This window comes from Prinia subflava, chromosome 17, assembly GCF_021018805.1.
Source record: "Prinia subflava isolate CZ2003 ecotype Zambia chromosome 17, Cam_Psub_1.2, whole genome shotgun sequence".
Classification (NCBI taxonomy): domain Eukaryota; kingdom Metazoa; phylum Chordata; class Aves; order Passeriformes; family Cisticolidae; genus Prinia; species Prinia subflava.
In genome coordinates this window covers 9,539,269-9,553,981 of record NC_086263.1, presented here as the reverse complement: position 1 = coordinate 9,553,981, position 14,713 = coordinate 9,539,269, and the positions used below count along the sequence as shown (strand labels likewise).

Here is a 14,713-nt window from a genome sequence, read left to right as displayed (position 1 = left end):
TTTTCACTTGAGTTTTACTTGAGTTATTTAACGTGCACTGTGTCATGGGAGCTGACAGCTGTCAGAGTGTGCTTGACACTCAAGAAGTCACATCTTCCTCTCCGTGTGGGGGAGAGGATGCTGTTGGTGTGAGCCAGAGAAGATCACTAACCTGGGACTGCAGCTGCCTGACAAGGATGCAGAAGGCTTCTCCTTGGAACTTAAAGCTTCCACAGCCAGGCACCAGGCTGGGAGCTCAGCAGGAGCTGGGTATTGTGTGTGCCAAAAAAAAAAAGGAAAATTAACAAAAAAAAGAAAAAAAAATAGCAAGGTTAATGTTTCACTAAATACTAAAAGTACTATTTTGGTACATGGAGAACACCATAAAGCCAAACCATAATGTACCTGCATAATGTTCCTATGGCAACAGTGATGTGACTTTACATAAAGTAACACGGCAACGTAACCAACATTCCTGTCCTGTATCTGGCTTCTTTTTTCCTCTTTTGTCCTCTGGCTCCAAGATTTGCTGTCTTGTCCTTTGTCTGATGGGGAACTCCAGCACAGCTTCCTGAAAGGAGTTTGTGTTGTGCTGTGCCTCCCTCAGAGCCCCACAGGAGGAGATGCCCCCAGGCTCTGGAGCAGGGAGGGCACTGGGGGTCACTGCCCCAGAGCTGTGGAGCAGCAGCACCTGCTCCTAATTGCTAATTGAGGAAACTAATTAATTACTCCAGGAGCACAGATCCGCTTCCCCCCTCACATCTGACTGAAACTCCTGGCAGGGAACTGACAAAATACCTCAATTTAGGGTGGCTCTCAAGGGAAACCAGCTTTTACTGCAGTCACACTCAGGTGGTAACACACTTTACTGAAACATTTTGCAGCTGAAGTTGAAATTAAACCTGATAATTTAAATTACTGTGCCTAAGGGTAGAGAAAAGAGGCCTTTTACTTACAAAAGTAGTTGTAAAATTAAACCTTTGACTCTTAAGAGCCAGCAATTGCCTCCCATGTATTCATGATAAATGAGACAGTACAGTTTCACACTTTATTTTTGAGAAAATTGACAGATTTAAGCAACAGGTCTTAATGATAAATGAAAACATGAATATTGCAGTGGCTTTACATAAGAACATCACCGTTATAACAATGATTGATACAGAATATTTGTCATGCAAATCACTTGTATACACCAAGTAATACTCAATACATACCTGTACAGTATTTACATTTTATATTTAAACTCTAGCTAGAAACATTTTCCAAGAAAATATAGAAATGAAACTGGTAAGCCACAAGTCTTAATTTGTAGTATCTGGTCTACAACAGACCCAGCTTTTCCAGCAAGCATATCTACATAGATATGTAATAAATCTTAAAAATATGCAGTTCTTTTCTATATGAAGCATTATAAATGCTGCTCACTTTATAAAGGTTTCGTTTTGTACCAGTTTAAAATGGTTCAAAATGCTAAGTGACGCAGAGCTTATTTTGTCAGAATATTGTAAAATTTAAGTCAGTCCAGCTGAGCTTAAGTTTTGTGTACAGTTCCCTCCCAGCTGCACTGGCCCTGCAGCTCTCACTGCCCCTGCAGCTGTAGAGGGCAGGGTCCAAAGCAAAGAGCTCGAGAATTTCTCAGGTTTCAGTGCCACAGGAAGGGAGAATCTGTTGTCCCCAGAGGACTTTTCCTCAGCATGGCCAAACTGTAACAGATCCTGCTTTAGGCCACCAAGCAGCCACTTTCAGTAGCCACCCCTGGACTTGAAGCCCAATAAAAAAGGGAAAGGTTGAGAGATTTTTCTTCACCCTCGTGGATAGTACCTGATACGGCCAAAATTTTCACAGGCCACTTTGTTTTACTGGCCTCGTGGCCAGTGGAAATTTTGGGCCAGTTTCACTCCCTGTTAATACTGTTACAAAGAACATTTGAAATCAAATATTAACACACACAAAAACGCTATTCCATTAGCTTTGGTAAATTAAATAGATACATTGAGCACCACAAGTAGCTGTTTAAGATGTTGCATTTCAATGCTAAGAAATAATATATTTCCTGCTATAATATCCTCAGTTACATGTTACTCTAAATAATTATTTCTGCTGGATATAAGAACTTCAAACTAAATACAGCAAATGAATTCTCAAGGCATCTCCTTCATGCTTACAGGCACACATCCTCACCTGATTAAATAGATTTCCTCAAAGGTGGTATTTCAGAAGGTAAGAATTGATACAAAAGTGCTTCATGGCTTATTAATGCTTCTGTAATCTCACATTTCTCCAGAAATACTGTATTTGCTGCCTTTCACCTTTATGCTCACTAGTACCACTGATTTGGCTTGTCACTTATTTGCATTACAAATCTGCTTGTCCAAAGCTAAGACTGATGTAGGCAGTGCTTGGAAACAAAATGTCACTGCAGAACAGAAGACTCAAAACAAGTGCTGGCAGCAGCTCCCTCATTGTGCTGCTTTGCAAACACAGGACATGAACTTAATTCATTTCTATAAAGAGTTTAAATGTGTTCCATTAGGAAAAGATATCCCCACGCTGACATTTATTCAAGGATTCTACCTCCTCTGGCTGAGTTTTACTCATTTGGAAGCACTAAGATTTAAACATTCACCCAAGCAATTCCACACATCCTGGAGAAAATCTAAAATGTAGGAGAGGTTTCTTTGTTCTTTTCCTCTCAGCTTCTTTTGCAAACATGCAATAAAGCAAAACACTCACAAGGCTGACACCCCATGCAAAACAAGGCAAATCAGTAAGACAGAACAGTGAAAGAGAATCTCCCTTACAGTTCAAAGGAGATTTCAAACAGATCAACTTGCTAAGTCTGTGGGTTTGCCAGTGCAGCACATCTCCTTACAACCGACTCAGAGATGCTCCTGTAGCCAACAAGCAAAGCTGCTTTAACATTTTGGGTCTCCAACTGGCACAGCAGGCACGACTCAGGTGCAACAAGTTTGGGAAAAAGTGAGTAGTAACAGAAGCAGTAGAGTTAAAACCTCCCACTTTTTGCCCTCATTGTGGAACTGGGGCTTTACCTTAAGAACAAGATGTGTTCTATCAACAGAAAAGCACTGGAGTAAAATCTGCTGCAGCAGTTGTGTGTTCCTGAAAGATCCAGCAGTAGGACCACAGAGATCTTCACAGGTTTCAAAAACAGACACATGCCTGTGGGGAAGTCTAGCTGCACCAGATAATCAATACTTTGTTTTTTTAGTAAAAATGCCTATTGTTTTCAATTTCAACTGCTGTATAACAAATCTGAAAATTGCCCTTAAGAATGCAATAAAAATACTGAACTTGTATGAACTCTGTATGTCCAAAGTTTATTATCAAGCAAAGGAATGACTCCTGCTTGCTTAACTCTCTAGGGCTGCACCTTACAGAGATAGTTCACCTTCTTGGCTTTTCCCTTCAAAAACATTGCATTTATGTGAAATTACTTGGGGGTGTTTTCACATGCCAGGCCTAAAATCACACAAGCCCTGTCATCTCTCTCCTTCAGTAGTAACTTAGTGTTAATCAAACTACAGCATCTCAAACGTAAGAAGGACATTACTATATAAAAAGCAGATTAAACCAGTCATTAAAGCTTGACGTGTTTGTCATGAGCAGACAGGAATGAGTTTTAGCCCGCTGGCAAACACCAGACCACATCTGGTACTTCATGTCATGGCCACTGTCTCAAACCTCTGCTGCTGGGCCCTGCCTGTATTTCAGTGCACACCTACAAACCCCCTGGCACCACGAGGTGCCCACTGAGCTGCCAGTCACTGTGTTTCTGAAGAAAATCTATTTCCATAAAGGTAGGAGAGGAATCCTGAATGAAAGCTGCCCTCAGCTGTCACTGTGAAACACACTCAGCTGAAAACTGATATTGGGATTGTGAGGTTTCTGCTCACAGGAAAATGCAGTGCCAGATCATGCCGTGCTCCACTGTTGCTGCTGCACTTTAGTGAGAACTCAGAGTCTTATAATCACTCTTTCTTTTATGGGAAATGTGCTCAGGTAACAGGTAGAGGACATTTTAGTGTTAGCCCTGCACTCCTTCTCTCCCAACCCAAGTAAACTGGAGCTGTCACTAATGTAAGTGAAAACAAGGCTTCCATGTGTTCAGCTGAATAAAGTTCCAATATAATCATTCTCTGGGATTCAAAGCTTACTTCAAATTATATACCAGTAACTATTTACCCTGAAAAGTTTTGCCAAGTTTTTATGTCATAGTAAAATGTGTATATATATATATGTATATATATATAAAATTTACAGTTGTCTTCATTTAGTTTGTCCAATTCCTTCTATCACTGCACAGTATGCTCAGTTATAGGCTGATGCAAGTCTACAAGTTGCTGATCATGTTCTATTTCTTATTTGCAATTCTTCTTTTCCTTGTTGCCAGCATATCATAAAAGGGATCCCTGCTGATACTTGCTCTGGAAGAGAAAAAAGGAATCATAAGTTTGGTTAACAAATACCTGGTTTTGAAAATTAAAACTTTTGTTCTCTCATCCTCCTGGATGACTCCACACTCTTGAGATGGATGGCTGACTTCTCAGCACCACAAATACTTCTTCAGCACAAGGTGCTATTGCACTGTGATTTGTTTAAAGTTCACACCTTCACATCTTGTCTATTATTTATTTCTTTAAGTGTGAGTCTGCTTAGAACTAACCTTCCAACATAAAGTCAAGCTGTGGAAGTTTAAAGCTGCTTGTGAATATGCTTAAGATACACATCACTAAAGTTAATTATTGTGTGAAGTAAGAATCCAATAGAATTAGGTTTAAAGACAATTCACACAAGGTTTTACATGTGCATAGAACAATAAATCCACAGTCTCCTGAGTTAGCAGCAGTATTTCCTTAGGACCACACAGTGACAGATTTGTATCTTGATCCACCAACCCCACAGAGCTCACTGTTAGTCCTCCCCAACATTGCCACATCACAGTTCTTCAAACAAGTTAAAACAAATTCTAAGTACCATACTCTGAGAAGAGCTTACACTTCATTTCTGAAAGACATTTAAGACTTCAAACTCACTTGATAGATTTAATCCACTCTTCCTTTTCTTCTGGGGTGGGAGCAGATATCCTGTACACGACATGGTTGCCTTCCACCACTCTACCGTCAGCTTCAGTTTTACACGCTTTAATTACTTGACCTTTATGGCTGGGGTTGTAGAGCTCAAAGCAGTTCTGGAGGGTAGAAATGAAGTAATAAATTTAAAAGAACAAAACAAAAGTGACAAATAAATTCGTTTAACAGCACAATTAAGTTCCATATGGTTTGCTCATCTTCATTTAACAAATGAATGTGAAACTGCCTTACTGGTTTTCTAGGGTCTTCGACTTCTCTTATGCTAAGATTTTCTAATGGAATAATTCCTCTAGGTTCTTTGTCCTAAAAAAATAGAAAAACATCACATTAACAGCTACTTATAAATCTTGATTACAAAGAAAATTCACCATGATATATACTCACTGTTGTGTATTCAAAGTAATACAGGCAATTATCAGTCAGAATAAACCATCTCCGTTTCCATGTTTTTACTCTTCCCCCTACAAACAAAAGGTATTCCAGAATTAAACATGTACTGCTGTCAGGGCTTCAGCAACAGGCAAGGAAATAATTAAGTTCTGCTTATTTTCCAAAGTATGGTTTAATTGCTTAATGGTAAATGGATCAGGCACAGATGAGTGAGGTTAAAGGAACATGTTACTGCAGCTTGTCCTGAGGCAGTATCAACTATGGAGGTGCCACCAGCCAAGAGAGCCACGGGCAACAGTGAGTGGCCAGACCTGCTCCCTCTGTCCAGGCCCTCACATGTGTTCACTGCACCAAAAATACCAAAAATATCCCCCTGCACAGAGCTGGGCACAGCCAGTGCTGCCAGGGGGAGAGAGGCCAGCCCTGGGCTGTTCTGACCCACAGCTGCTCACACCAGCACCGCCTGCAGAACAGCAACTGGAGGAGCCTCCTCCACAGCTTGTCTTGGGCAAGGAAAGGGTCCCAGCAATAAAATTAAAGGTGTTTTATCACCTTCCTGTCACTCCACTCATGAGCAAACATGTGATTAAGAACCTGTTTTTATTTTCAGATTTAATGTCAAGTGTGTAAGGTGCTCATAAACATTAACAGAACAAATACGATGTGTTATTAATGAGGAGCTAATCTTATGCAAAAATATACCGTATTTACTAATCTGTCATCTTTCAGTATTTTAAAAACAACTTCTCTTCATGGGTTAATATATCATTGAGTACACATGACAGAAGAAAGAGCTACTGCTCCAAAAATGCCAATTTTCCTTCATTAACAGTTTATACAACAGCAACCACAGAGCTCCTCTTCCTTCCAGCTGCTAATGTCAGCCTCTAAGGAGCAGCTCCTTTTTAGAAACAGCAGTATTGTTTTGGCCCTTTCAGTTCTTTTTCTGCCATTGGCTGCTTCAGAACACACCTGGCTTCCCCATTACATTATTTCAAAACTCATTTCCAAGAAAGATAATTGTAGATCAAGCATGCAGATGTTATTAGTTTACAGGTTTAGATCCACCATAGTTATCTGACTTCAGGATTATGTCACCACCTGTGCATCATCCATTCAGCAGTGATTTAATTTCATTAAGCCAACATTTCAAAAGAGTTGATCTCACTATTGAACACCTGTGCATAAAAGAGCACCATTAATACACACAAGACACCCAGTTTAATCCAAGTCATATAATCAAATTTAACACAAGCGTAATTTTTTCATTTTTTGTTCTGCTCAAGATAGCTGGGTTTTTATCTAATACAGAAATCCAAATCATATTAAACTAAAGAACAATTCTAGGGATATCAATGACATTTCTTGATACCAATCTACTGCATATTTGCTTTGCAGACCAAGTAATGTTGCATGTTGTACCTTCCTTTTGCTGGGTTTCACAACCTGCACAATAACCCAGTGCTAACACATTGCAACATTCAATGTACTCAAACTTTGTTTTCACCAGATGCACTCGTATCTTAAGAAAAATTTAATCTGCAAGCAGGAGTGGTGAAATAAGTGAAGGCAAAATAGTGCAAGATGCAGAAGCCGTGACACAATGAATGGTTGAGTGAACTGGAGACAGTGAGGGAAAAACCGGTGGCATTTTAGTACAACCACTGTGACAGATCCTTAAATAAAACATTGCAGAGATGTTCAAACTGGCACGTAAGTCACTAGAAAAACTCCCCATCACCCTGACCGAGAGCTGGCTCAAGTATCAGGAAGTATCTGGGCTTGGAATGATGAACTCAAGCTTGACTCACTTCCAGACCAATGGAGAAGCAGCCGCCGAGTCACGGTGACTGCCAGGGCACTCCCTGCCATCACCACAACGTGACTTGTGCTCACACAACCCACGATCAACTGCTCCAAGGTTAGCAGATTAACATCAATTAACATTTTTATGGCCCTAAAACAACACCATGTTTTCCTGGCTAACAAGTAACATCAGCTATCAGAGGTCATGGCTTGCCCAGTTCTAGTAGAAAATCATTCAGGAGGAGAGAGAATGAATCGAACAGGGAAGAGGTTATTATCACAGAGCAGATTAAACTGAACAAAGGTGTTTCTCATTAACTATGATATCACGTCAAACACAATAAAAAATCAGTAATAACCATATATTTAAAAGAAGACCTGCTTATAATTTAAGAAAGAAACGACAGACCTACAACACACTCCCAGAACAATCTGAATTCCAAAGAAGTAAACAGCAGTTGAGTTTGCTGAATGTTTTCCTGACAACACCCGCTCTCTCTGGAAAAGCCAGATTTCTCAAACCTGAAACCTTTTGTCATCATGCTGCAGTTTTGAGGAAGTTCTTGTCATGAAACATATCCCAGCTCCAGGAAAACCACAAAGAAGATTAAGTATTTCCAACAACATCCCCCTTACTGCTCCCTTCTCCCTAAAACAGCCAGTAGCTCACCGGCTTACAGCACTCATGGGAGTCATAGAAATAGACCTTAAATCCCTGCTCCACCAAGCTATCAGTTACTCTTCCAAAGGAAAAAAAAGTAAAGAGAAAAAGAAAGCAGTTAGGCAGGATTTTTTGGTGGGATAAGGAACTACTCTCACAGAAGTCTCTGTCTCCCCATCCCATAACTGAGTTTCAGCTGTCAACAGCACAGAAACTCTAATAAAGCTCAAAATCCAATCTGCACTAATCACATTTGCAGGGGTCACCACATCACACGTGTTTAATATGCCTTTACAATGGGCTGCAGCCTGAGCAGTTGGCTGATAAGGCACCGTGGTCTGTAAACTGCACATGAGATTAATAGGTAAAAACACGTAATAACAAAACATTCTTGTCCTTGGCTGAGATTGCTGTAGGCTCACAAAACAACAGAGGGTTTAGTACCATACTTCATCTCTTATTCCAGCTCCCAGCCTTTTAAAGATTAAGACTGGAAGGAATTAAGTTAGCAGAAGAACAAGAAAACCAGAGTATGAATCCATAAACATTTACAGAAATAGAGAGATAAGTGGCATACTTCTGAAAGATCAAGCTGATTACAAAAATGCACAGACAGCACAAACAATGAAATATAGAAGCACTGTATCTTCCACAGTAGGTGGAAATGTAAGTAAACAGCAAGAAAAGGCTACAAGGCAAAATGTACAGAAATAGGAACAGAAACCCTCTTCACCTTTGTAATGCAACATAGGATTATTTTTTTTTTAAACTCTGGGCAAAGTACAAACTAGGCAACAAGGTAAAAGAAATCATAAAGGGAAGAACAACGGGCAATGACTTAGGAAACATAAATCTCCAAAGTAAAAAGGCCTTAAAGCTAAAGGCAGCAAGGTATCTAAAGCTAGAACGTTTTACTCAAATCTTCAGCTCATTATATACAAGTTTTAGAGCTGAAGGAGAGGGATGCAAAACCAAGAATATTTTTTTTTCTCCTGAGTTCATTTAGATAGCACCAGGCAGAGCAGACTCAACTACACAGCTGATCAAAGTCTGGCTTTCTTTTAGAAAGCATTTGACAACACTGAGTGCCTCAAGCTGGAGGAGCCTCAGTCCCTGCAGGAGCCAAGCAGGTACGGAAGGCTCTGGTTTCCTGACCAGCCACACTTCCCTCACCCCAGCTTGGGAAGAGGAACAGCATCCTCCCAAGGACAGATGTGCTGGAAGGAGCACCGCTGGCGGATGTGAAGCTCTTGGACCATCTCCAAGCACTCTGCAACTGCCCGACGGGCAGAAAAAATTAACACACTCATGTGGCTGCCTGGAATAATTTCCTCCCCAGCTTAGGGGAGTAATGTCATAGTTTCCCTCTAAGGAGAAGAAAATATTACACAAACCAAGCAATTTTCCAAGAGAAGCTGTTTAGGGCAAGGAAACACGTTCCTGGCAAAACAGTTCTAACTTGGGCATTAGCAAAGAGATCACAGGCAACAATTTCAAAATACCTTAGAGTGGATGGCAGAAAATTTCATGGTGTCAATGCCACTCATTATGCAGAAAAATCTGAAGGCTTATAATGTGTCAAGCTCCAAGGAGGACTCACTAGCACTCAGCAGCTCTCAGTTTTTAACTTGCTGCATTCATTTTCATTACACCATGCTTCAAACGATGCAGAACTGAATGATAATTTAGGCCCACCAAGATAAAGATGTCTATTTAAAGGCACTGGCTATGTCTAGATAGATAAAACCAGAATTGCTGTCTGGCTGCCAAGTTTGGCACTGGGACTTAACACAGTCACCTCTGAACAATTCAGAGCAGCAAACTCTCCAAAAACCTTCTGCAACCTTCCAGCCTTCTAAAACCCAGACTCGTCTTCTGGACAGATGGATTTTACAATATATGAAAGTTTCATAATATCCATCTTCTGTCCAGAGAAAAATCAATATAGTGAGGAATGGAATACTAAAAAAGGGGCACAACTACATAAATGGGAAGAGCTGACTATGAGAAACACCAGATACAAAATACTGTCTTGATATACTCAGAGTCTGCAAGTAGTCTTAGTCATATTTATAGTTTTATATAAAAACTTTCTATTCCAACTTCTATGTTTTATCAAAAATGTGCAGTTAAACCCTCATGCAGGAGTTTGTCTCCTCAGCATTTCAACAATACACAAATTTTTAATGTTAGAACCTTCTAGAACAGAAGGAAACCCTATCCATTTCAGAAGAAGTTCTTCCCAAGAGAAAGGACTGCAAAAATGCCAACGATGTGGATTGAGACAGCACTCTCAACATACACTTTAAGACTCCTAGCAAACAGAAAACTTGAAGGAGAGGAAAGAAATAAAAGGGGGAAAAAAAAAGAAAAGAAAAAAAAAAAAAAAAAAAAAAACAAAAAACAAAAAAACACAACTCTCAGGTTTATTTCTGGTCATTGCATCTAAACTAGCAGTGCATTACTCAGTACCAGTCTGTGTCTGTGGAAAAAATGCAGTCTTCCACAGAAGCACAGCTTCAGGCATTCCCAGGCTGATTCACCAGAGGCTTCTGGACACGTTTCATGTCTTTATTCAAATAACCCTCATACCGTGGGAGTGTTACGTGTAACACCCTTCTGCTTCACACACCCTTTTACTACTGGGTTTTCTCTGCACTGTGCCTCATCTGCATCCTACACACTGAAGACTCAGAGTTTTCAGTTCTGCCTGTGGTTTATTGACTTTGCACCACAGCCAGAGACAGACTGTGCAGAAGTTCCTGGCAGCTCTCACTTACTTTCAGTCCTCTCTTCCTCAATTTCTTTGTTCCTGTATTTTTTATTAGATCTCTTTTATGAGCAGTTTCTTCCACAGAGGATGTTGTCACTCCTCTACACACTCACATTGCCTGCCCTCTCATTATTTGTGTGAGTCCATGAGGGAGCACTGGCAACAGCAACAGGCACAGCGTGGTCTTACCCTCAACCTCTCCTCCAAGAAGCACATTCCACATTCCACCTACACCAACTTGCAAGGCTTTTCTGTTAGCCATCATCTCATGCTACCAAATGGAGAAAAGCTGCCAAGTCATGTTTGAAATTGTGCCAGCTGAGCCAACACAGGACAAAAAGCAAGAGCTTTGCTTCTTTGTCGTTAGGAAAGGAGCTCCACAGCTTCTGGAGCACAGAGGTCAGAATTTGACACTGGGAGCACATGAATGAATTCCAAATGCTTCCTTTTCACATCCATTTCCTTCCAGCACAAGCATGACCACCAAATTCCAGGTGCAATCAGCAGGTTGGGCCCATGGCTCCATCCAGGCTCTGCTTTCACCACCCTCCCCACGTGCACCCCAGCACAAACCCCTTTCCACACTCCAGTCACCATTCTCCAAGTGCCAAGTTCCTACCACTTTAATATATTAAAGTGGCCAACAACTGGCTCTAGTGAAGTGTGTGCTGGTGCTTAAACTTAAAAAAATTTATTGGTTTGAAAACAGCTCTTAAAACAAAGTGTCAGTCTCCTTTATATAGAAGAAAGCCAAGCAAAAAAGTGAATCCCATCAACTTTACAAGAGTCTGTAAAAACAAAGGCATCTTGCAGTGCCAGGAGACTGAACTACCTGAGGTTTCTGCAACCCTAAATTTGAAGCTCTCTCAAGACTCTGTTAAATAAGCTAAATGTATTATTTAAAAAGGAAAACAAGCAGAAAAAAGAACAGCTTTTACATATATGTAATTCAAATGTAATCAATCTTTCAATATTATCATTGATTAACAAGTAATAAAACCACTCAAACTTCAGACAGAGTAAGACATGTTGCTTGCTCTCAGCAGAGATTATTCTTTCCTTGTTATGTTCTTCCACGAATGAGAAAAGTGTGCTGAAGTCATCCTCATTTTTCTGCTTTGCATGTAAACGCTTTCTTATTTTGCAGAACACACCTGCATGTGAGTTAGACACTGACATGCCAGTCCCTCAGAGCACCACTGATGACACTGTTAGTGACACTGAGTGAGAAAGCAAAATGCTACAAAGAATCTGATTCAAAAAAGAAAAAAAAAAAAGAAAAAGGAAAAAAACAGGAGGAAGGAGGTAGAAAATAAAAGAATGAGCAACTGAAGAAGAGGGGTCTGGAGAGCAATCAGATACGTACCTCCTAATGCAGAATAAGCAGAGACAGCCAGTCACAGAACAGAAAGGTGATAGGTCATAGGCCATAAGGAAAACAAGAAGGCACATTTAAACCACTCATTAAAAAATCATAGCCAAACCAAACCAAGAGAAACTCACAAATAATATGGAAAAATAAAGACATACAAAAATAACAATTTGAAGAGAAATCCTTTTTTTGTACACAGAAAACTGTGTTGAAATATCACACAGTTTTCTGAAATGACCTTATGGAGACTTAGTTGTTATTTATCAGTCACAGCATGTGGTAAATACCATGTGGTGTTTCCTTTTTGTCGCCGAGTTTTTATTTCTCAGATCTCAGAAATAAAACTCCGAAGTTTGAAACAAGATTGCTAATTTGGGTATGCAAAATAAGAAGCAACAGCCTTCAGACGTAAAGGAGCTACTTATTTTGGTTCATACATTTTTAAGTACAAAGTTAAACCTGTTACCTTCACAAAAAAGCAAGAAGACAGGGAGCAGCAAACATGCTAACAATGAACAAACACAGCAGCAGAACTGCCCTTGGGACTAACCTAATTTCAGCAGCCAGCCTTCTCTATCTGGATTAAAAAATGTATGCGTTAGATCATTCCCATCATCCTCTGGAATTTTAAATGGCTCATTCTTAATACTTTCATATAAATTCTAGAAGAATAAAAAAAAAAAGAGGAAAAAGACTTCATTAATAAATGTCTTAACAGAAAATGCAACCATGATATCTTACTGCTTCTCAGTAAGAAGAGTATAAAAAGCACAGGAAATATTGTCCATAAAAATCTGGACCACCCTCTGTCAATCTTCATTTCTGACTTTGATCAAGTTTGATTTTAAACTACTTAATATGTAAGCAAGTCTCTCTTCCGTACAAATTTCTTAGGCACTCCTAGCAATGACAATTCTATTTTAACTTCAGCATTTACTATTTCAAAGGTTTCAAGATCAGTTTCATTTAGTACAAGTTTTGCCAAATGAATCTGAGTTTTCAGAAAATGGTGTAGCCTATAACACTGTCTTACAGCAGTTATTTTTACCTATTTCTCAAAGAGGGAGCTCCACAAGACACATGGGAAAAACGAGAGGCAATTAAAAAAAAATTTTTTTTACTATTTTTTCTGATAGAATACTACTTTTTTTCACAGGAAGCCAATTCCACAAGAATTTTGCCATAAGAAAACTACTGACAGAGAGTGTTTTCTCTGAAACAGCCTGTTCTCAACAAAAAGTTGGATATAGGGAGAACTATCTCAAAGTAGCTGTGAATAACAAAAAAAGTTTCCTTCAGCTACTCAAACACACGCTAGAAAATGTTCTTTTGCCTTCCCTTGACAAATCTGCCTGAGAAGTGTTGTACATATTTTTAAGTCTGCTATTAAAAAGACAAAGCCAGGCTTTGTCTTACCTAGCCCAACTTACCCTTAGCAACTCCTCTGGAAGGTCTCCACCTTCATTAATTCCACGATTCATGGAGATAAACCTCTCCACCGTGGGTTTATCTCGCACATTGTGGTTGTGCAGGCTGGTATTCAACATGATGATGGCAAATGAGAGCACGTAACATGTATCTGAAATCAGATTTGGAAAAGGGTTTTATCTTCCCATATGTTGTGTGTACAAACCTGTAAAATTAGTACAGAGCTCATCCTAACTGATAAAGAAAAGGAACAGTCAAAAAATCCCAAACATTACACATAAGTCTAAAATCCTTAAGCTGTTTAAGTAAGCCCAAGAAGAAAAAAATGTTACAATTCAAATAAAAAACAAGAAAAACTGTATGAGAATCCAAAAAAAATTTAAACTCTTATGAAATCATTGCTATCACCCTAAATTAACATTTCACTTGAAACGCTGAAGTGTTGGGCAAAATGTTCTCTGCACAGATTTTGCCTAAATCATAGTGGTGGATGCTATAATAAACCTGGTCCATCAGCCTCCTCCTACTCAAAGTACTTCCAAAGCTCTCTCCAAAGAGAAAGAATGGTCTCTTCAAAATAATATTTTGACTGCATTTAAAAAGACTGAAAATGACATTGACTCAATTCCTTGGCATACAGGAGGTAGCTAGCACTACTGGACAATATCAGAAGATGACAAAGAAATCTTATCATGCCTCTTGACATGGTTAAGATTATAGCAAATTCTTCCAGAATTCAAGTACAAGATTCTGTGTAAGAAAAAGCAGGATGAAAACCTGCTACAGAGAGGAAAAAAATGTGCCTGCAGTTTGTTTTCAGTAGCTATTTTCCTCTCTAGCTGTTACAGACCTGCTTTACACCAACCTTTTTCCATCCTATCTGCTCCTTCAATTAAGTGATCAAGAGCAATCTATTGGGGTATACAACCAAACAGAACAACAATGCCAGGGCACTCTGTGCAGCTCTGTGATGTTTGATAAATGAAAATGCATTCTGACTGTCAGCTTGCACCTCCTGGATTAGACAGTCCTGTTTTCTCACTTCTCAGGTATTTCTCATTTCACACATTATTTTATCCCTGACTTCCAACTGGCCATTATCTCCTTGCAGCAGATGCAGAAGAACATACACAGACACACACACACATATAAAAAATGATGTTTGGATCATGTAAGTACTTCAGAACTCCTGT

The 14,713-nt window shown here is 39.6% G+C and overlaps 1 protein-coding gene across 2 annotated transcripts in view; it reads right to left on the bottom strand.

Moving 5' to 3' along the window:
* Positions 1–1,013: 1,013 nt before the first annotated feature.
* The window catches only part of CYTH3 (cytohesin 3), a 48,879-nt gene continuing 35,179 nt past the window's right edge, over positions 1,014–14,713 (bottom strand). For both annotated transcript variants that reach the window (XM_063414348.1, XM_063414347.1), the window contains 6 exons: positions 13,523–13,671; positions 12,643–12,754; positions 5,475–5,551; positions 5,322–5,393; positions 5,034–5,188; positions 1,014–4,424 (listed from right to left, as the gene is read on the bottom strand). In XM_063414348.1, the coding sequence (XP_063270418.1) occupies positions 4,352–4,424; positions 5,034–5,188; positions 5,322–5,393; positions 5,475–5,551; positions 12,643–12,754; positions 13,523–13,671 (638 nt within the window). In that variant the 3' untranslated portion in view covers positions 1,014–4,351. The remainder of the gene's footprint in view (positions 4,425–5,033; positions 5,189–5,321; positions 5,394–5,474; positions 5,552–12,642; positions 12,755–13,522; positions 13,672–14,713) is intronic.